This window comes from Trematomus bernacchii, unplaced genomic scaffold, assembly GCF_902827165.1.
Source record: "Trematomus bernacchii unplaced genomic scaffold, fTreBer1.1, whole genome shotgun sequence".
Lineage (NCBI taxonomy): Eukaryota > Metazoa > Chordata > Actinopteri > Perciformes > Nototheniidae > Trematomus > Trematomus bernacchii.
In genome coordinates this window covers 8,645,602-8,666,594 of record NW_022987313.1, presented here as the reverse complement: position 1 = coordinate 8,666,594, position 20,993 = coordinate 8,645,602, and the positions used below count along the sequence as shown (strand labels likewise).

Here is a 20,993-nt window from a genome sequence, read left to right as displayed (position 1 = left end):
CTACCAGCTGCTCGGCTTGTGTACACTCTTCACCGAATAAACAGTCTGAGGAAATGGAGCAGCAACAGAGTGCTGACAAAGCTTTGCATCAATACTGGGTTTCCACCTGAGTGAAAGACATCAGTCATCAGATTTCATGGGGAAAAAAACAGATTCCTCGATAAAATCTGAAATGTTGTTACTGTGACTCCAAGCAGAGTGTAGTATACACAGTGTGCTCCGCAGCAGTAAATGGCAGCCAAAACTGCATCACAACCCCCTGTTGTCCAACTCTCACAAGAGCTGTGAGCTAACACGAGATTGAAGTGAAAAAGGGAGAGGAAGCTAAAGGCCTCCAAACTGGCACACATTACTGAACCCAACTTGGTGTGATTTATCACTGCGCCAATGACATCACTTCCTGAGAAGCTTAATCATAGTTTTGTGAAGCATTTACCAAACAACAGTTAATGTGCAACAGACGCCATAGCAGGATGTCTAGTGTAGGAGGCTGAGCTGATCAATGGCGGTGTCAGAGAGGTCTGGAGAAGTATAAAAATACAACGCAGTAATCTTTTAGCGGATCTTTCTGCACCACTGTGGTCTCTTTCCTCGTACTGTTTTGAAACTGTATAGCCTTAAATCAATACTAAGATGCTGTCAGATACACAGCATCTGAGCCTCCCTGTGGAGACAACTGGGGAGGAGATCTCCTGAGGAAGGATCACAAAGCAAATGCATAATGTACAAACACGTCTGCATAGCTGTGTTTATACAGAAGCTGCTGTACATTAAAGCAGGTTTTCTCTCTCTGCCAATAAAGAAAAAAGATATGCACAAAATCATCATTTTTACAGCTATAAATGGATTAACAACCACATAGGCTTTTAAATTAAGGAGGGAGCATGCAGTACTCTTGAGAGAGAGAGAAAACATATTCATCATAACCATTTAGTTAACTGGTTTATTTATATTATTAGGATTATTAAACGTATTAGGATTATTAAACGTTTTAGGATTATTAAACGTAAATCACATATTGAAATGTGAATTACAGGCACGCGATCAATAGACCAATCAATTAGCTTAAGCATCTTGACTAAATTCCCTTCATTTTAAATTGAGATAAAAGCCATGCTTGGGATAACAGGGGATAATGTTTGCAGCAATTGCCTGCTTTTTAATTAATTCAACCGTCATGTGGAAAGCCTAAAATGGCTGCAGGAAAAAAAGTAAACAGTGCCTATTTTTATACCCCTGTGATTAGCTGATAACACACATATCAAAGAGCAACTGTGTGACATGCAGAAACAGGAGCATGACGCCTTACTACACACACACACACAAACAAAACAACACTATAAGCTGGAAGTAAACTGGAGCTCTAACAACATCAGACATGCAGAAGCTTAAACGGACCTTTATCGGCTCATTGACATCTTCTTCTTCCTGCATCAGACGAGTCATTCACTCTGAAAGCTGCCGGCTGCTGATGCTAATAGTCAAACTATTCCTCTCCACCTCCAGAACAGAGCAGGATGCTGAGGATACAGGCTGACTTGTGGTTTCACACAACATTAGGACAAACGTCACAGCATGACTCAGCAGTTTAACCACTAATCACTCCATGGATATTCTGTCTTTCAGTCTCACCCCTCGTATATAAACACTCAAACATGCTCACAGTTCTCCCATGCTATCCTTTTCTTCTCCATCTTATTGAACTCTGCAAATCCGAAGTCTTTCTAATCCTTTCCCTCTGCTCATTTCTCTCCCACTCATCCCTGACTGGGGCTTCCAAGCCAACGCAGCAGCTTACAAACTGATGTTTGGCTTTCGTTGTGCCTCCTTTTGGCAGCATGAGTGAAATCTGCCCTCTGTGCTCAGTAGGTCTATTATGATCACATATGCTGAAGTCAGTACAGGAGCAGCGAGCCAGTGATGAGATATACCTGAGTTTGAGTCAGAGAAGCAGAATAGGGGAGGAAAAAGCTAGCTCTGGTCTGTTAATCAGCTCATTGCACCATAAAAACAGCTGAGGTATCTGCGTGTGTGAGAGAGAGAGAGAGGACACTATCCCTAAGGTAACACAGACAAAACAATTAAACTGTAAATCAGAAAGTCAGAAAGTCAATAACATGCAATAAACCCTGATTCAATCCAGGAGTCTCTCAGCACTTCCTCCCAATATTTTTTATTGAATTAGAGGCTGCCGGAGCCTTCGTGCTGACTGTTTAAGAGCATTGTTATTGTAGGTGTGTCAACAACACATTTTGGCTTTACATATAAAGAGTTAAAAAACATTGAGTCACGCTATTAGATCTCTGAGACTGCATAGACTTTGAGCAAACATGATAACATGTTAATAATTGCACATGCTTTTTTTCAACAGCTATTCAATGATTCAATGCAAAGACCTACAATTAAGAGAAGACATACTGTATACAATAAATCACAGTATTAGAACTAAAAAACAAAACAAAAAATCCATGTGATTGTTGTTTAGCATGACATATTCCAATTAGCACTAAGGTTGATAGAAAAGTCGAATTTTTTTTAGACATATATTGCAGTTGAAATGAATTGGAAATCAGTCCAAAGGCTAACACTAACACAAGGCTAAAAACCAGGAAGTGAAAAGTGTTGAAGACATATTTAAGTCAAGACCAAAGTGGTGGACTGACCATTGTTGCCATTCCCACCTGCCCACTTAAAAAAACACACTATAGGTTTAAATGTCCTGCCAAAAAATAACCAAAGCACTCAACTAATCACTTTTACCATCCTTGAAATCCCTTGAACAGATATGTTTGCTTAGCCAATGCTGAAACAAGAAGCTGAATCTATGATATCTCATATAAAGCCATGACAGGAAACATCTTTATATGTTAACATGTTTCAAAGGGACTGGTTATTAATTCATAGCTTTACCCAAGCTTAATCAACAACATAAAGCATTTGGAGCACAGCACCCCTGAAGAGATTTCTCTCCCAACACTCGGTTGGATCAAGATTCATTACCTGCATGAGGAAATGAGAGAGAAATGAACCATAAATAAAGTGTGAACTTGAGTTTCTTCAAAACCTCTGCACCGTATCAACTGTCCGCCACTGTGAGATAAAAGACTACCAGCAAGGACAATTTTCAATCACCATAAATAAAAGCGTGATGGCCTCGGAGCTGTTGTTTCCCTCTTGACTGCAGCCTTGTTAAACATGGCGTTTCCCCCTGCCACGACACCTGCATGGAAGAGAGAGGTTTGCAGTTCCCCTGCCAACAACGTCATGTGAAAGACCCAGAGATGGTAGAATATTCATGAGTGATTACTATCTGTGCTCTGCATGTTAATCTCAAACTGAGCCCCTGATTATGGAAATCCTAGTGTTTAAAAGATATTCTATTAAAACAAGCTGTCTCTAGTGGACTGTTAACAAGCCAATAAAACATGAGACATGACATGAGATGAGATGAAGCCTTGTGGAAGCTGATCTGTAACGGTACCTCTAATTTGCGGTATGACGAGAGGCATGGGAACATATTTAAAAGGCAACAGCGGGTAGAGAAAATAATGTAAACACAATTTAGCTTAAAGTGGACCTATCATGCTATATTTGAATAATATATTGTAGGGCCATACCTATATAAAACATGTCTGTGAAGTTTTTTTTTCAAAATACCAAACAGATCATGCATTTTAGCCATGCCTCATTTCGCTCTATTTGCTCTTTTCCAGCCCTGTTTTTGCAAGGGCTGATTCTGCTTTTGTGGCAGACTACAGCGCCACTTACAGGCCTGGCATATGTACTACAGCGTCTCCAGCGCTTTCGAGCGGTCTCTCATTCCCCTGATAGGTGGAGAGTTGCCCATATAGGCGGAGCACCCCTTTTCTGACGTCAGAACAATTCAAATAATAATCAGCTCCGTTGCAGCCCCGTTTTTAGAGATTTGGGTATAGAGGAAAAGAGAGAGGGTTGTGTTTTCTGACACTTGGTGAGTTCCCTGACACACAGGGGACACATGTTCATGTATAAAAGACGTACAAAAGTGCATTTTGCATGATAGGTCCCCTTTAAATAATGTCAGCTTTAAACTATGGGCTCAGAACTATGGGCTCAGGGGCCTCATTTATAACGCCTTGCGTAGGATTGACGCGAGAAGGTTGCTTATGTAGTACAAAGCAAAAAAATAGGTACAGACATTTTCCGACATTTTCCGATTCACAAAACATTGCGTACCGGCGAGGGAAGTGCGTACCGGCACTTCCTACGCCTGTTTCCCTTTATAAATCACAATCGACTCGAAATGCGGCGCAGCTTTTGCAGGCTTCACGTAACGCCCATATTTGCCTATAAATAGTCAAAGAAACGCCCATTCATTCATTCATTCTGACTGACTGCATCAAGAAGATCGCAGGAAATTACGACCGAACAGCTAAAAAAGACATCTCACACCGTGTCAGATTTTGGTTATTTTGGGGAGGTCGAGATAAATCATATTGTTTGGTGGATGCAGTTTGAACCAGAGTTGCAGCATGGAGGTCGGATCGTCACCAAAATAAATAAATAAGTGATCCGAAAAAAGTTAATGACAAAAAAAATACACATAACCTTCCTCATGCAGTGTGTTTGTCCCGGGGACAGGAGACACCCCCTTGATGAGAAACTCTAAGAAATGATCGGGGAACCCCTCCGGAGTGGAGTCAAGTATTTGGTGGTTTGTGTTCCAGCTGTCGATCAGCAACTATATATCCATAATCCACCAGTTAAAGGAAATACAACTAATGTGTTGTGTTATATTAGCTGTACAATTTACCACATAGGTGTTCTTAGTTTCCATAACTCCTGTGTTTTACGAGCGACTTATCAAGTCTTGGCAAACGGCATAAAACACGATTAAACGTGATAGTATATAAAACCATGCTCGTATCTACAACCTATAGAAATGCAAAACGGCGTCAGTTTAGACGTAATTCTGTCCTCCTGCTTACCGCATCATTTATGAGAAAACATTTCATAACATTAACACAACATATTCGAGGTGGTTTTAAATAACATATCCGTATTTATTTATTTCTCCAAGTTATGTTTTTGTGTGCACTGAGGAGTCGCAAACAGGCGTTTGTTTAATCATTTTAAGATTGGCTTTAATCAATGTTTGAAAATGAATTCTTCATATGATAAATGAGAGGTAACATTTTATTTATTTCCACATATTTCTCTCCATTCTTCCTTCTGCCAACGGTGTCGCAGTTTCTCGTCTCTCCCGTTGTTGTGCTTAGTGCGTACGCATGGGTTAGAGTTTGCGTGGAGGACCGCACATTTTCCCGTCAAGTTAGTATTTTATAAATCGCAAACATTGCGTAGAAACTGGCGTACGCCATTTTTTGAGCGTATATCCCTTTATAAATGAGGCCCCAGAACAGTCTCATAATACACACATGCACACAGAAGGATTCACACTTGTATTTCATGATCCGCAAAATGATTCACACTTGTATTTCATGATCCACACTTGTGTTTTTCAATGCACACACAAATGTGTTCCGTTTCATATTCATGTAAATAAAATCCAAATACAGAAAAAAGTTTTACATATGTATTTTTGATCCTCACATATTTGTTTTCCGTTTAAAACCGCTGCACCTGCAAACACAAACCGCTTTCTGTGCATGGATCGCTGTGCATTCGTGTGTGGGTTTTTTGAGACTCCCCTGACGGTGACCCGATTCGTACTTGTAATTTGTTCTATCTATAGCCAATCAGATGTCTCCTCAATTCTAAGCCAATCACATGACCGCGCCCCCACGAGGGTAGATTTCTTGCGTTCATGACGTAGCGCTTCATGTACACATTTTGCGCTGTCCGGAGCTGACAGGTCCATGGAGCCTGCCTGCAGGGCTAATCTCAGGACACTTCCACTCTCAGTACATTGCCACTTTCCGAGCAGGAAATGCACGCAAAAACAAGCCTTTATATTATTAAGGTACAGTGCCACTTTCCGAACCATTAATGAATGCTTGTGTACATAAAACGGCAGGCAAAACTGTTTTAAATGTGTGTTTCCTGTATGGCGAATACAGCTGCTTTATTTATGTCTGTATGAAGTTGTTGTGAGTGTGGAGGGAGCAGCTACAGGTTAGCTTAGCCTAATCGATCAGTGCACTACGAAGCCAGTGCTAGACAGTGAACTGTCAACGGGGGGAGCCCCGCCGGTCATTATAGGCCGATATTCACTCTTAATAGTTTGATCGGTGCTCTCTATAAAGGCCGATCAGGAGAGCTGGATCTGATCGATATGGACATAAATGCGAGTGAAGTTTTAGCGAGCTGCATGAGAAACTGACGGGCTGTCAGGAGAGAGGGAGGGAGAGAGGAAAAGAGATGATCCTTACTCCCGTGTTATTATCCGGTCATAGTCCGGTAATTACCTAACGGAAACGCTGCTACACAATTCTTATTATTATTATTGAAACATGACCGGTAAGTTTCAAATTTGTCCGGTAAAATTAAATTCTGTCCACGGAAACCCTGCTCCGGACTACGCAAAATGCGTATATGAAGTGACATGAACGCAAGAAATCTACCCTCGTGGGGGCGCGGTCATGTGATTGGCTTAGAATTGAGGAGACATCTGATTGGCTATAGATAGAAAAAATTACAAGTACGAATCGGGTGACCGTCAGGGGAGTCTCAAAAAACCCACACACGAATGCACAGCGATCCATGCACAGAAAGCGGTTTGTGTTTGCAGGTTCAGGGGATTTAAACGGAAAACAAATATGTGAGGATCAAAAATACATATGTAAAACTTTTTTCTGTATTTGGATTTTATTTACATGTATATGAAACGGAACACATTTGTGTGTGCATTGAAAAACACAAGTGTGGATCCGGAAATACAAGTGTGAATCATTTTGCGGATCATGAAATACAAGTGTGAATCCTTCTGTGTGCATGTGTGTATTATGAGACTGTTCTGAGCCCATATTAAACATCTCTCTCTTTATTTCTCTTAAGCTTGCCAGGCGTTTTTATTCACTTGCTTACCCCTACATTTCAGTTGAAGTCATTTTTCATTGTGAGTTTATATTATTTAGTCCCCCTGTAGTTTTCCATCCATACCAAAGAGCACCTGAGGTGGATTTACTACTCTTGTTTCCTTAGGGTCACAGGTAAGCCCTCCAATAATCCACATGGATCAGAGGCTGAATGATGGCTTAATAGTGTTTCATCAAACCGGAGTTGACAGTGCAATTGCAAAACCACACAAGGGATGTAATGAGACCGCGCCAGCTTATCAGCTCTCATTCACTTACAGAACATTAACTACAGGGCAAGTAGGGACACCTGAACATTACACGTAGACATGAGGTCTAATTATAAATCCCTTAGCATTGAATATATCCTGCGTAAACAGCGTTCACTTTTCAGGGAAGGTTTTCTACAAGACTTTGGAACCTGGATGCAGATGTGCTTCCTGCTACAGGAACATAGGTGAAGTGGGCTTGTGATGTATGGCTGAACAACATGGCTCCATCTCATCCTATATGGGGGTAAAATGGGATTTTCTGTCTTTATTGACCTGGCTTTGTACACTGAGGCATTGTTACATTAGAGCTTTGGACATACACTGAATCATACTGTTGACTAAGATATTATTGTATGCTAGTTAAGACTTATTTCCATCTAATGTACTGCATGAACCCATCGACACATATGGGTCTGACTAAGATGAAACCTCTGTGAGCACAGTAGAGGTTCTGTTGTAGCCATCGGGACAAACGTCCTCTAGCGTGCACCGGTCATTGTTTATAGTCCCATTATCAACCTTACAGTTGCTTACAGGCTTAGTTTACACTCTAGAATCTAGATAAAAGCTAAATCGTCCTCAGATGACAGCCGATGGGTTTAAAGATTGCATTTTAGTCGCTATGTTCTGCCCCTTTTGCTCTCCACATGAACTGACCACTACTAGGGATTGTATTGAAATATTGCCCAGCTGTTTTATTCTGAAAGTATCTTAGCATATTTAAATAGAAAGGCCATGTTTGAGTGCATCTTATTTGCACTCCACAGGAGCTACAGGGCTCTGCTGTCATGGTTTGGTTGGAGGGTGGTGTTGGAGGATGTGGATGGGAAACCCTCATCAGATTCAGCCTGAAGGGGAAAGGGGGCGGAGGTTTTAGCACAATCTGCTCACCACCTGCTCAGTGGAGGAGGGAGGGGATTTACTCTTCTCATACCCACTCTCTCTCCATCACACAACACAAACACATATCACCAAGGTGTGTCTGCTCACAGCTAATGCAGCATCCCCCCCAGCACCTTTCTGAAGGCCGAGAGAGCCTTAGCATGACTGGGGTGATGACTACACACACTAGCAGAGATCATCAAACCTCACACCTGCTTCCTGTCTGGCTGCACATGCTCATTGGGGACCGCTGTGTGTCTGCCCTGCTGCTGTGGACTGGGTCGTTCCTCAATACATCTGACATCAGTGATGGCTTCAGTAAAACCTCACTCACATAATATGTGTCTCTGTTGCATAACTATGAGTTTCTGGAAGATTCCCCCCAGTGCAGGAGCTGATCCTGAAAATGCCCCCCACATCTACAAAAAAGTAAAAACACTGACATCTTAATAGATTGATTCAGATACATCTCTGCTCCATATGGATGCAAAATAAGTTGTTTTTATAAATGCTTCTTTACAATAACTTTGCACCTAGATTTTTGTGAATTACACTCCTTAATATTATACAAACACCAATCATATTCCAAAGAAGCCATTGGAACCCATTTGTTTTAGTACCATATGAAAGTAAACTTCAGTTACATTACAATTGAGTGATAATACCGTTTAAAGCAGACAGCAGGTTACTACAGTATGTCATATTTGTGAGATAGCTGATGAGAAATCATTATTCTCTTCTCAACAACCATGTTTGCTTAGTGTTGGTCATTTTATGATGAAAAAAACAACCCGAAATGCTAAGACTGTTAACATTTGCCAGGTCTCTGTAAGCTAATTTTCATGTAATTCAATTATTGGGAGGCAATTATGTTTGGAATGTAGGACATCAATTTAAACCCCACATTTTCTCTTAATTATTTCATCCATAAAATGATACAGCATACTGAAAAGTGTCTGTAGTAAGTTCCCAGAGCCCATGTTGACATATCTTACTGCCCAGTTACAAAGCCAGCGATACCCGGAATAACTAATCAATGAATTGACTGATTGTCGAAGTCTGAGACCTACAGGAAGTTATGCACTACAAAAAAGATCTCCTGCAGAGATATCAGATGGGAATCATTGGCCTGCAGTGCATGTACAACAGGCTGAGTATCATGTGAGAGGATAAGATAGTCTGACATCTGCATATGGCTGTGAATATCTATATCTCGTTCCTGGTGTTGCAGTAGGCATATGGCATTGTGCTCTTTGCTGGTGAGTGGCTGTGAACGATACAACAGTTACAATGCTGAATGCGTCAGTATCACTGGGATGGACCCCTGTGGAATAGCAAGGAAATTCACAGCAGGAATCTCAAATAGCAGGGAGCCAACTCTTCACCAAAGACATACACATAACAAAGCCCAGACTATGCTACATAACGGCTGTGGTATGATGGCAGGCAGAATACAAATGGAGGTTGCACAGTAGTCGTTGTTTTGTTCTAATAATCTGTTTGTTTTCGACTTTCTGTCAAGAGGCTTTCACCAACGTGTTTACTGACATTTTGATTTAGCAGCCGGATGACATGTGGCTGAGGGGATGAGTCACAGTAATATGTCTCATTAACTGAACGATGCAATCTTGGATGTACGGCACACACACCTGCTGCACATCACATCTCACAACAGTGTGTGTCTGTGTGTGTGTGTGTGTGTGTGTGTGTGTGTGTGTGTGTGTGTGTGTGTGTGTGTGTGTGTGTGTGTGTGTGTGTGTGTGTGTGTGTGTGTGGGAGTTAGGTGCTACACAGGGTGCAATCTGTTAACAGAGTGGGTTGTTCCTCTCAGACAGTCTGGGCTCACATGTAGAGCTAACTGTCATTCTTTAATGTGTTAAAAGCCACTACTGAATATGTATCTCATGTACTGGGATATATTACTACTGTAGAAGCATTAATATTGCAATGCAGAAATAAGTATAAAGTTATTGAAGATTTGTATTAATTTCGTATTTGTTTTTTTTCATCAACCCCTTGCATATCAACACAACAAAACATGAAGTGATATATGACACTAAAATCAATATATAAATCAATAAATATAATAAATATACATATCGAAAGGTTTTTGGTTGCTGTCCTTAGTCCTCAGCCTAACAAAAATAACCCTCCTATGTTTCAAAAACATTTTAAGATTGAGTTTTAATGTAACTAAAATACTTTTCCAATGAGGCCAAGCATCAACTAATGCTTAAACCTCAAATGGCTTCTATATTTGACGTTCCTGGAGCTTAAACCTAAGTGAAATGATTCCCCTGTACAGTGTTAGGTCTTTGTCTTTACCCATTTTCCATGTGAGATAGGGCGGTTTATGGGATTTTGACGCCTTGCACTGTGACAACAAAACCACAAAAGATCTTTGTGCAACAACTTCACTTTTTTTACTGTTTGATAATCCCCTGCAGGTGGAGCTGTCACCGTTCCCAAGGTGTTGTAACAAACACAGAAAAAACAAACAAACCAGACAAAGAAGATCCATGGAAAGAGGCTTGTGCATGCTTCTATCAAATCTGCAACTTTCTATCGTCCTCTGCCTGTGTGACTGTTCAGCAGAGCTGTAAATGTACACGGGATCCATCTCCCTACTGCAAGCTCTTTTTTTAAATCTCAGATTAGTCTCCTGAAATGTTAATGTCTGTGTGATACTTGAAGGTGACCAGAATTAATTTGCTCAATATTCTTGAGAGACTTTGTACTGCTTTTGAAGTGCAAGCTCAAAATATAAAGTGATTATCACGATATCAGCACTTCATTTATGTTGTGCACCTCGGTCAAACACGTCCTTTACACGTTCAATAAATGTATTATTATTATGAAGGGGTCTACCTGCACAGCCAAATATATATTACTAAAACCTCACCACCTGTATAATTAAAAGGTTGTGGTAAAAAGTTTTTGTAGTGAAATTTCAAACCTGTAGGGATTGGTAATGCCAAAGAGTGAATTTAAAGCCATGACACTATTGTAGTATTTAAGAAATATTTCTTGAAATGCCTCAAAATGTATTGTCTTTAAAAGGCCAAACATCTCTGTATTTCTCTGCATTCTCATTAAACTATTATTAAATATTACTTTCCACTACAAACAAGACCTTTCTTTTTTAGATTTTTTTTCTCACTATATGGCATGAAATTCTTCAGCATGTGTCATACAAATGCTACGCATGAGTGACACAGTAAAAGGTCAAACACTTATTAGGAAGCTGACATTTTAAAGGCCACCTCCTCGTCAACACAGTCAGGTACATATGGCATCAGTTGCAAATAGCATTATGAATTCCACATTAGTTTTAAATCGGTTAATTACAAATACAAAATACAATTACATAGATGTTTGAGCACATTCCCAAACACCATCATCAGTTTTTGTCATAACAAAATAAAGGGTGCGCAGAAATGTGACCTCCGTTTACCTCAGGAGGAGTATATTCTAAATGCTATTTTAGGAAGAGCCGGTGAGATGGTGCTAAAACCTGCTAAATATCCAGTAGATTTAGCATTGATTCAACAGGTCAGGTTAACATTTAAAAGCATTCGGTCTGTAAAAAAAAAAACACAAAACATGACAGTCAGCATAGAGAAGATACCATGGTCACAGCCTGCCAGGAAGCCTAAATATGATTATGTTTGATTATTATTACTCCAATGGGCAATCCAAATGCAGTTCGGGGTTTTTTAAGGTCTTCCACACATCTGACTCCATGAGGAACAATAGGTGTAGTGAGAATGTGTTTAGTGTGTAATACTCTGACACGTTGCCAGAAACCTCTTCATCCTAACCGAGCAACAACATCCCTGTGCCAGGATGCAGGGAGCCCTTTAATGTTTCCATTTCACTTCAGGCTAAAATCGGGATATTTTAATAGAAACAAATTAGTGGTTCTCTCATCAACCAGACAGATTTAAGCGACTCTGTCCCCTCGCTTACTGCAGCACTCACAACAGTCTGCTGCACACCCACCTTCTTCCTCCACCTCTGTAACTTGATGAAAACGATTGCGCCATACATATCAATTATAAACCCCCTCCACATCGCTTTCAGATCACAACACGAACACATGACTTTAAAAAACATAACCACATCGCTCACCTCAGAAAGCTTCCTGATCGCTGGCGTCTGGCGATGATGGGGGTGCTGCTGTGTTTTTTCTCCAAGACCAAGAAACAAGAGAAACTCCCACCTACTCAGGGACCGTCTGACAATTAAACACCTGCCTCTACGGATGCTAGGGGAGCGTCATGTTACAGTATACTACAGTATAACTACGATGTCGTGTTTTAGGCTAATACCAATTTTAGGATATACCAATTGATTATTATATAATTATCTGTTATTATTAACTGTTTGTTTCCCCTGGTGATTCAAGTATTATATGTATTTCACTGAAAGATGCCAGCAGAATGATTAAGGCGGTGAGACAACAAAATGTAAGGCAAGTGAGGATTTGTTATGCCTTCTGAGTGAAAGCAAAATAAAAATAAACGTATATTACTCATCTGACAGCACTCATATTTGAAGGTAAAATTATTGAGGATGCATTGCCACCTACTGGAAACATGTATTTCATGCATTGTCCTAAACTTAGCCCAGGAAGACCAAACAAAGGTAGTTGTTTGGCCTATACTGTATGTTAGATTAAATGAGCCATCTATAACAATATGATGCAACATAATAACGAAAGATTTAACAAAAATGTGAAGCTTTTGAATTATATATTTCTTTACGAATTTGTGACACTTTTTCCTATTAGGAAGTATTTTAAACGAGTGTTTTTCTGTTATACTTGAGTAAATTATCTGAATATCTCTTCATTCCGTCAACAATCAAATAAAAAAATGAGAGGCCTACACATGTACAGAAGTGGTTAATATAGACTAGGTGAAAGAGTTTTGTGAAATGTTTTGAAAAAGAGACATGTTGTTTTTAAATGACTTGTACGTCAAATTCGTGCTATTAGTATGGGTCTGGAAAACCAGAGAAGGTAAAAACACAGACGCATCCAGACCAACAGGTGGCGCTAGAAAAATAAGCAGACACTTGAATAATGAAAGGAGGACCTCGATGTGGCTCAACAACACCTTCAGTGCGTTTGAATGAACGTGCGGAGCTGCGAGCCGAGGCTCCGCGGTGCTGAAAGGACAGCTCCTCCGTCCCTCATCTGCAGGTAGGCAGCCTGGACACCATCATAGCTGTAACTGCGTATTCATGGAAAATGCATGATTGACTACATCATTTCTGAAGAAAACAGCAAACATGGAGCAGAGGAAACTGCGATAGTCCTTCATTGTTGCTGCTGTGTGTGGTTATCTAGGGCATCCATTGGCCTAAATAGTGTTTTCATATATGAGCATGAAGAACCATTTTTAGCTTTACTCTGTGGGAGCTCCTTCCTTCCTTCATTTTTTGTTTTGGTTCTCTGTGATTTGCACATCTGTCAATCATGTAAGTTAGTAGATCACAGAAGAAATGATGAGATATTCTTGGTATTCTCAATGGCCCCGTATCCCTAGACCCTACTTTGCAGAGAAATTAGTTTTTTTTTCTCAGCAGCACACTTACAATGTCTTTATTAAAGGAGCAACCAGATCACACAGTTTTTCAAAAGATCTAGTAGGAGATGTGCTACTTTCACACAATTGCTTAATGTAATTGAGTCATCTATTATCTGTGTATTTCCATCAGAACTTTTTTAAGTAATCTGTGAAAGCCATAATAAGAAAATAATTAGTTTTAGTATATTATAAAATAGGCCACTTAACGTTTTTGAATGATTTTGCACTTGTATGATGTTATATATTTCTTGAAAAGTGTAAATGAATGTATTATTTTAGATTTTATTTCTTATAATTGTCAGGGTTAATAGCTCTCAATTGTTAATTAGTCAATAGAGCAAGTTGTTTCCTTTTACCTAAACGAGACAGAATACATTTTGTTACTGCAACATAATCGCTCCACAGAGCTTCGAGCAGTTTTCTAAGACTTTATAATAAACGTCTGTTTCCTCTGTCTTCACTCTCTCACAGATATGTTCACCAGGATGTTGAAACTGAGGCTCCTCAATGCCGTGGCACCTGCCTACTTCTTCATGGCTACAGCAGTCACCTTCATTTTGCACTTCTGCTTCTTCATCCCAACAATCTTCCCAAACGCCGACACATCACTGACGGGGTCTGCAACTCTTCACACAGTTGTTTTCCTTTTCTTGATGGTCAACGCACTGGGAAATTACATAATGACTATTACATATCCTGCTGAGAGTGCCAACGAGATTGTGGTTCCCGTGTGTTCGGCACACTGCTCGGACAAAGTGGACGCACACTACCTCCTCAACGGTCGCCACTTCTGTAAACTGTGTAAGAAGGTTATCCTCAAGAGGGATCACCACTGCTTTTTCACTGGGAACTGCATTGGCAACAAAAACATGCGCTACTTCATCATGTTCTGCATCTACACGTCATGCACTTGTTTGTACTCCTTGGTTCTTGGTGTGGCCTTTCTAACAGTGGAGTACTCCATCTCCTTTGAGAACCCGCTGACCTTCCTCACTCTTCTCCCCCTCTCCACTGGTTACTTCTTCACAGGTGAGTTGTTTAATATATCCAATTAGAGCTGATACTTCAAGATTCAGGCTGACTCCCTGAAAACAATGGTGTTTCTGGACCATTTCAAATATAAAAAAATAACTGTTACATACAACCACCAAAATAGAGTTGGTTCTCCAAAAGACTTACAAAACACAATAACAAGTAAGGACATTCTAAGTCCTGATCTCTGCTAAGCCTCTCTCACAATGTTAAGAAAAGAGAAAACACATTTGCCCTGTTATTGGGATTCCCTCCAAAATGTAATGGATTCTTCGTTGGCCCATGCTACGTCCTTCCACAAAGTTAATCAGAAAAAAGGAATCAGGGTTTTAGTTTTCCGTAATCCTGCTGATAAACAAGCAAACCAAACACAGTCATTTAATGTTAATTTACATTGTATTTATCATCCAAGATTATCAAGAACATTGCCGGACAATGACGTATTCTCTACCTAATTTCGTAGATTGTTTATGTTCGCACCACCAGATACCAGAGCAAATTCCTTGTATGTGTAAACGTACCTGGCAATAAACTTGATTCTGATTCTGAGGAAATGTCCCCCACAGGAACAGTCTCAGGATTGCAGTTGTTCCTGGTGCTGATGCTGTATGTGTGGCTGGGCATCGGGCTGGTCTGTGCGGGCTTCTGTTGCCAGCAGGTGCTGCTGGTGGCCCGGGGGCAGACCTGGTGTCAGATGCAGAGGGGGCAGCTGGTGGAGAACCGCAGCCCCTGGAGATCCAACCTAAAGGATGTGTTTGGAACCCGCTGGATCCTTGGCCTTATCCTACCTGTGCAGACTGCGGAGACGTGCTCTGAAGACACAGATCAGCATAAGCAAGACTGAGTGAAAACCGAACGTCATATCAAAAGCTCTTAATAGGTCACAAGCGGCACAATTTGTAGAAATGCTTTTTTTGGGATCCACGTGGTGAATATAAAATGGATACTTATGACCTTTAAAGTAGTTTGTGAAATAGTAAGCTGTTAGCACACATTCCTTTAAGGACAGGAGCCATATATTGATGTGAATAAGTGCATAGTGTAAGTATATACTTTAAGTAGCTTTCGACAAGGCAATATTAAGACTAATGAGTGGGTCATTTGGGACTTCCAGTAGTTTTAGATGGCTTTGCAGGTGCATGCATTTACAGCTTTGCATTTTGATATCATGCTATTGATTTCAATGCCATGCGCCACGCGGTGCTCTGAGATTACCAGTCATGTGTGTTGTTCTTCCACACTTCCTTGTAGATTAGGATGCTACAATGTGCCATTCAGAAAACTTACAGTAGTTTTCACAACAATCATTTTCTTTGACGTTAAGGGCTAGCAGATAAGGAAACTACAGTATGTGACTAAAGCATAAACTGCCGTGCTAGAAACCATTGTGCTGAAAATAAACCCTCACATGTTGAGCCTGATTTCTACTCAGATGAATGTGACTCAGAGAGTACAGTGAAGCTCCTTCTTTAGAATGAGAAGGGCAAATGTGAAGATGACTACCATATTATTATCCAGGGTATTATTCACAATGTGCCATATATGCTTACAGATGACCCCAAAGATGAGGTATTCACTACACCGCTTACGATAGGGCCCTCTGTATAACAATATTAAGGACTTTCAACTGTTATGCTGCTACTACAGCTTGTGACATATTCCACAACCTGTCAAATATGTTTTGGATATTAATAAATATACTTTTTAGAGCTATTTTGCCTATTAATGTTATATCAATAAAGATATTCAGATCACATCAAGCAGCAGTTCTTTCTTTGTAAACATACACATTCTGAGTGAACACATTGACTGAGAGTACACAGTCTTTCCACAGTATTTTAACAGTTGTATGACATTCATTATAGTGACATTTGCTAAAGAAAAGACAGAACGCTCCTCCAACAAGAACAGTCATGAAAAGTTAATGATTAAATAAGTATTTCTTAGTTTTACAACTGTACTGTACAAGTAAAGAAAACATTGACATAGTAGCATATTGTCACTGAAATAAATAATACAATAACAAACCTTGACTTAAAGGTAGGGTAGGTAAGTTTGAGAAACCGGCTCGAGATCGCTAGAATTTGAAAATACACAACCGGAGAAAATCTGCCACTTCCTTATAGAGCCCCTCCTCCAACACACACGAACGCGCACATGACCAATGAGCTTACACCCTAAGCTGCTCAAGCAAGGATATAAAGTGCAAACATGAATACATTCAAAAAGGCACAGGAATCCGGAAAACATCATATTAAGATCGTTTCATCAGCACAGAATACTCTTTTAAGTGCATCTAAAAAGCTGTCAGTAATCTTATAACTAAAGTGCAAGAGTCAGTAATATGAAACTATTTTGTTGTTGTATTTTGTATTGTGTATTTTTATAGTTTCAATGAATATGTAAGCTTAAGCAGCAGGAATGAAAATGGCAGCAACATAGGCAAAGTTAAGAGAGGATATATGGCTATGCACTTCACCTGCTACAGTTTTAGCTTTTGCTAATTCCTACGTAGCTCTTAAAAGATATATTTTGAAAAAAAGGAATTGCTTAAGAAGTGAACGATAGAAAACTTGTTCTAATGTGCTTGGTTTTTAAGTGTTCACACAGACATAGTATTGATCAGAAACCTTTTTACAAATAAATATAATAACACCAAGTAACAAAAATGTGATGGTTTTTCCAGCCCCTAGACTCTCACTGCGAGCCATCCAGCTGTTGTTTGAGAAGCTTTCTTACAAAGGAGGCCTCTGCTAATTTACTTAGCTCATTAAAAATTGAAATACAGGCCACATGTATCCACACCGGGTTTAAAAATGATGCTAATATTTTCTCTACAGAAATCACATTCAGGGTGAGTATTGGGGGTGGCCCCATGTGCCCGCATATGTGATCTACACATGCATTTTATGCAATTAGGAGTTCAAAAATATAAAGGCCATAGCCCTATTGCAAGTTAAACTTGCTATTTTTGAAATAAATTCATTATAGGCAAGGGTTTGAAATGTAAGCATGCTTCTCAACTCAGTTTAACTCCAAATCAGATCAGTAGTTCTGAACGTTAAGATGATCTGTACTGTTCGGATAAATGCATTAAGAATCTGGTTAAGTTATTGTTTTTTTTATTTAAATGGTATACTGTAGTTACAGTATATTGAGACAGCTTTCATCTTAAATATTTGAGATTCAGGTTTTCATTTTGTGACCTCCTAATAGGTCACAAAATGCTGGTCATGTTCTGCGATATGTATTACGCCAGGACTCTCTGAGCTTTATCCCCACTTTGCTCCTTGTCTGTGTGCTGCACAGAGAGCAGCAGTTTAGTCCAGAGCTGAGGGTCTCTGCTGCCCAGAGTCTCCAGCAGCAGAGCCGTCTGCTCCTGAAGCTGCTGCAGCTGGCCTTGGGTGCGCTTATTCTCCTTCATCAGCTGCTTTGTGCGCAGGGTGATCCCCAGCAAGCCAGATTTGTTGAGAATGTTGTAGGTATTGCTGAAACGCTTCAGTTTGTTACAATCCAATGAGAGTGCGTCTTCCTGGTCCACATCGATTCTGTTACTGTCAGTATCTGTCCTGAATTCATCTGTGTAGGGGAGCAGAGAGTCGGCCCCTGTCAGCAGGGAGAGAGACTCCTGACCCTCGGCTGGCTGTGATTGGTCGTTAGCTGATTCAAAGTTTGAGATGGGTTTGATTGTAGTGTGCGGTGCTGGCTCTGGGATGGGGGAGCTGTGGAGCTTGTGGCCGTGGTGGTGCCTCCTCTGCCGATTCTCATATCCTGACGTTGAACTCACCCTCACCTTGGAGGATCCTATTCTCTTTGTGTGCGTGGCCGCCGGCTGGCGGGCAATTCTTGGATAAGACTTGAGGATGGGCATGTAGCTTTTTGGTTTTTGTATATTTTCAGAGCCAGTCTTTGAGGAGCTGTTGCTGCTGCTGCTGCTGCTAGCATTTGATACCATGGGTTGAAGAAGAACCACCTGTGACTGAGGCATCACTTCCAAGGGAGAAGGAAAGCCCCACTGATTTTCTGCTGGAGCCAGTGGAGATGACTAAAGAGAAAAAACAACTTTAAATATCATGCTATGAGCTATAGCATAATACCAATAATACAGTATTGATTACATACAAGGAGCACATATTCAATAGAAAAAACATTAAAAACAGTGCAACATTCCATTTCCTAAAAAAACTGTCAAATTACAATGTACATAATTTTCACTCACAAAACAAGACATATATTGCTATATTTTACCTGCTGTAAGACAAAGTTATTCATGATGATTAGTGGAGAGAGTCCAGCATAGGAGCCTCCCATCACAGCCATCTGGAGACCTGTCGCATCATGGTTGACTATCGTCCCATTTCTACTTGCATCTTTGGAGTCAGTCAGATCGACTGTACTGAGGTACTCGGAGCTGGCATCTGAAAAGGAGGAGACTAGCATATTAGTCTCGTCATGTATTGTGTAATACAACTGGGGCAGAACATTAGTACTATAAAAACATTGGCAGATAAGCCGCTCTATAGCGTCTGGAAAAAGATACCACAAACATGATGAGTAAGCCTTAATAGTGCAAAGAATCAAATAAAATGTGACCCAATACAGGATGACCTAAATCCCTATATTTTATTAAGGTTGACCTTGTAAATGAATCGATTTTTTTCTAACTCAAGGAAATGCTAATTACATATACAAGTATATCTAGTTTTTAACATATAACATACTAACATCACTACCCTGTCAAAAACATACATCTGGACAAACTTAAAGGTGTATCATTAGTGATTATTTCAAACCTGAGAAGCCTGAATCTCTCTCCAGGTCAGACTTTGATGCTCCAAGGTGTGTTGACCTGGTGGTGGTTGATGTTGTCCTGTGTCTGTCGGGTCTACTGAAACTGCTCATGCTGGTCTTTCTGAAAAAATAGAGAGTGAGAAGGTAACTGACAAGATCTGAGTTCAGGTTATGTCATGGCAAAGACAAGACTACAGGTAGGTTAACAACAAGAACGGACCCCAACTGAGGCTGAAAAAGTGAAGGGACACAGTCATCTTGTAAACATAAAACGGTTTTTTACCACTGCATTACTTTTTAATAATACATGTAGTGTCTTGATGGAAAATAAATAATAGTTGAACTCGGTTGTAGAGGACAGGATGAATTATTCACTCTGTGCTGCTTGCATGAATTATCTACAAATAACTTCTCTACTGACGGGTCAGTGTGCAACATCAATACAATAGCCCTTCTGTAAATAATTATTTTGTGTTTAATGTATTAAATTGTAACATTTAGCAGACCACATTTACAGAGAAAAGCTTATGCAAACGTCTGCAAATAGGGTTTATTTACATTAAACAGGTAAAAATACTTAACCTATTTGATTATTACACATTTTGTGTCAATTTAATGAATTGAGCCAGTTTCCAGAGTTACTCTCCTTTCAACGTTTCCTGAAATGGCTCATAGCAAGTTAAGAGAATACGTCAATGCTGACAGCAAATAGCTTAAACTGGTAGTTTGAACGGCATGTTTATAAGTTGCAGCTAACTGTGTTGTTTGTTGTTGTTTACACAGGCAAATATGAACTTACTAAGGTTACAAAAGTTGGAATGCTTGTTATGGTCATACTGTACACTGGTTAGGTTTAACTCGTTTAGACAGGTACGCTGAAGCCAATAAGTTAACAACAGTATGTGTAATGCAACATCTGCATTGTGAGTTCAGTTAGCTCGGTACCCCACCAGCTTCCATGCAGCTTAGCAACCAGCGCATCACGACTCTGTCAATGAGTTATTTTGAGAAAAGCATTATTTGTTCAAACCTTACCGATACGCCATTTGCTTGATGACAGATAACTGTTTACAATTGTGTCCACGATTAGCTAAGGTTATTTAATGTACTCGACTCTGGTCTGAGATGAGCTTCTACTACTTCTTCTTGGAGGTTTGACGGTAGATGGCATCGTCAGTGTTGCATTACTGCCATCTTCTGGAGTCAAGTGGTTTGTCAGGTTTTTCCATCAATCCTGTAGGCTATTCCTTAGGAAGTTGACCATAGAAGTTGACAGAGAAGCATCTTTAAATTAATCAAACATCTAATGCCTTGTCCACATCCACCATAGGCTACTCCTGTTCAATAACAACTGTACTACAACTGTCACAGAGTGTAGTGATATCCCAAATTCAATCTAGACAATA

General features: G+C 40.1%; 2 protein-coding genes across 3 annotated transcripts; one reads left to right on the top strand and one right to left on the bottom strand.

Moving 5' to 3' along the window:
- Positions 1–13,320: 13,320 nt before the first annotated feature.
- zdhhc22 (zinc finger DHHC-type palmitoyltransferase 22) lies at positions 13,321–16,553 on the top strand. 2 transcript variants are annotated; one of them, XM_034124314.1, is made up of 3 exons: positions 13,321–13,376; positions 14,236–14,793; positions 15,363–16,553. In XM_034124314.1, exons 2-3 carry the CDS (start codon positions 14,238–14,240, stop codon positions 15,638–15,640), a joined length of 834 nt encoding a protein of 277 aa, XP_033980205.1. In that variant the 5' UTR covers positions 13,321–13,376; positions 14,236–14,237; the 3' UTR covers positions 15,641–16,553. The 2 variants fall into 2 exon arrangements, with proteins under 2 accessions (XP_033980205.1, XP_033980214.1); XM_034124323.1 differs by lacking the exon at positions 13,321–13,376 and adding an exon at positions 13,636–13,654.
- A 1,407-nt stretch (positions 16,554–17,960) lies between these two features.
- cipca (CLOCK-interacting pacemaker a) lies at positions 17,961–20,718 on the bottom strand. Its single transcript, XM_034124962.1, has 4 exons — positions 20,623–20,718; positions 19,590–19,708; positions 19,045–19,214; positions 17,961–18,841 (listed from the first exon to the last, which is right to left on the bottom strand). The coding sequence occupies exons 1-4, from the start codon at positions 20,631–20,633 to the stop codon at positions 18,047–18,049; spliced, it is 1,095 nt and encodes a 364-aa protein (XP_033980853.1). The 5' UTR covers positions 20,634–20,718; the 3' UTR covers positions 17,961–18,046.
- Between the last annotated feature and the right edge of the window lie 275 nt (positions 20,719–20,993).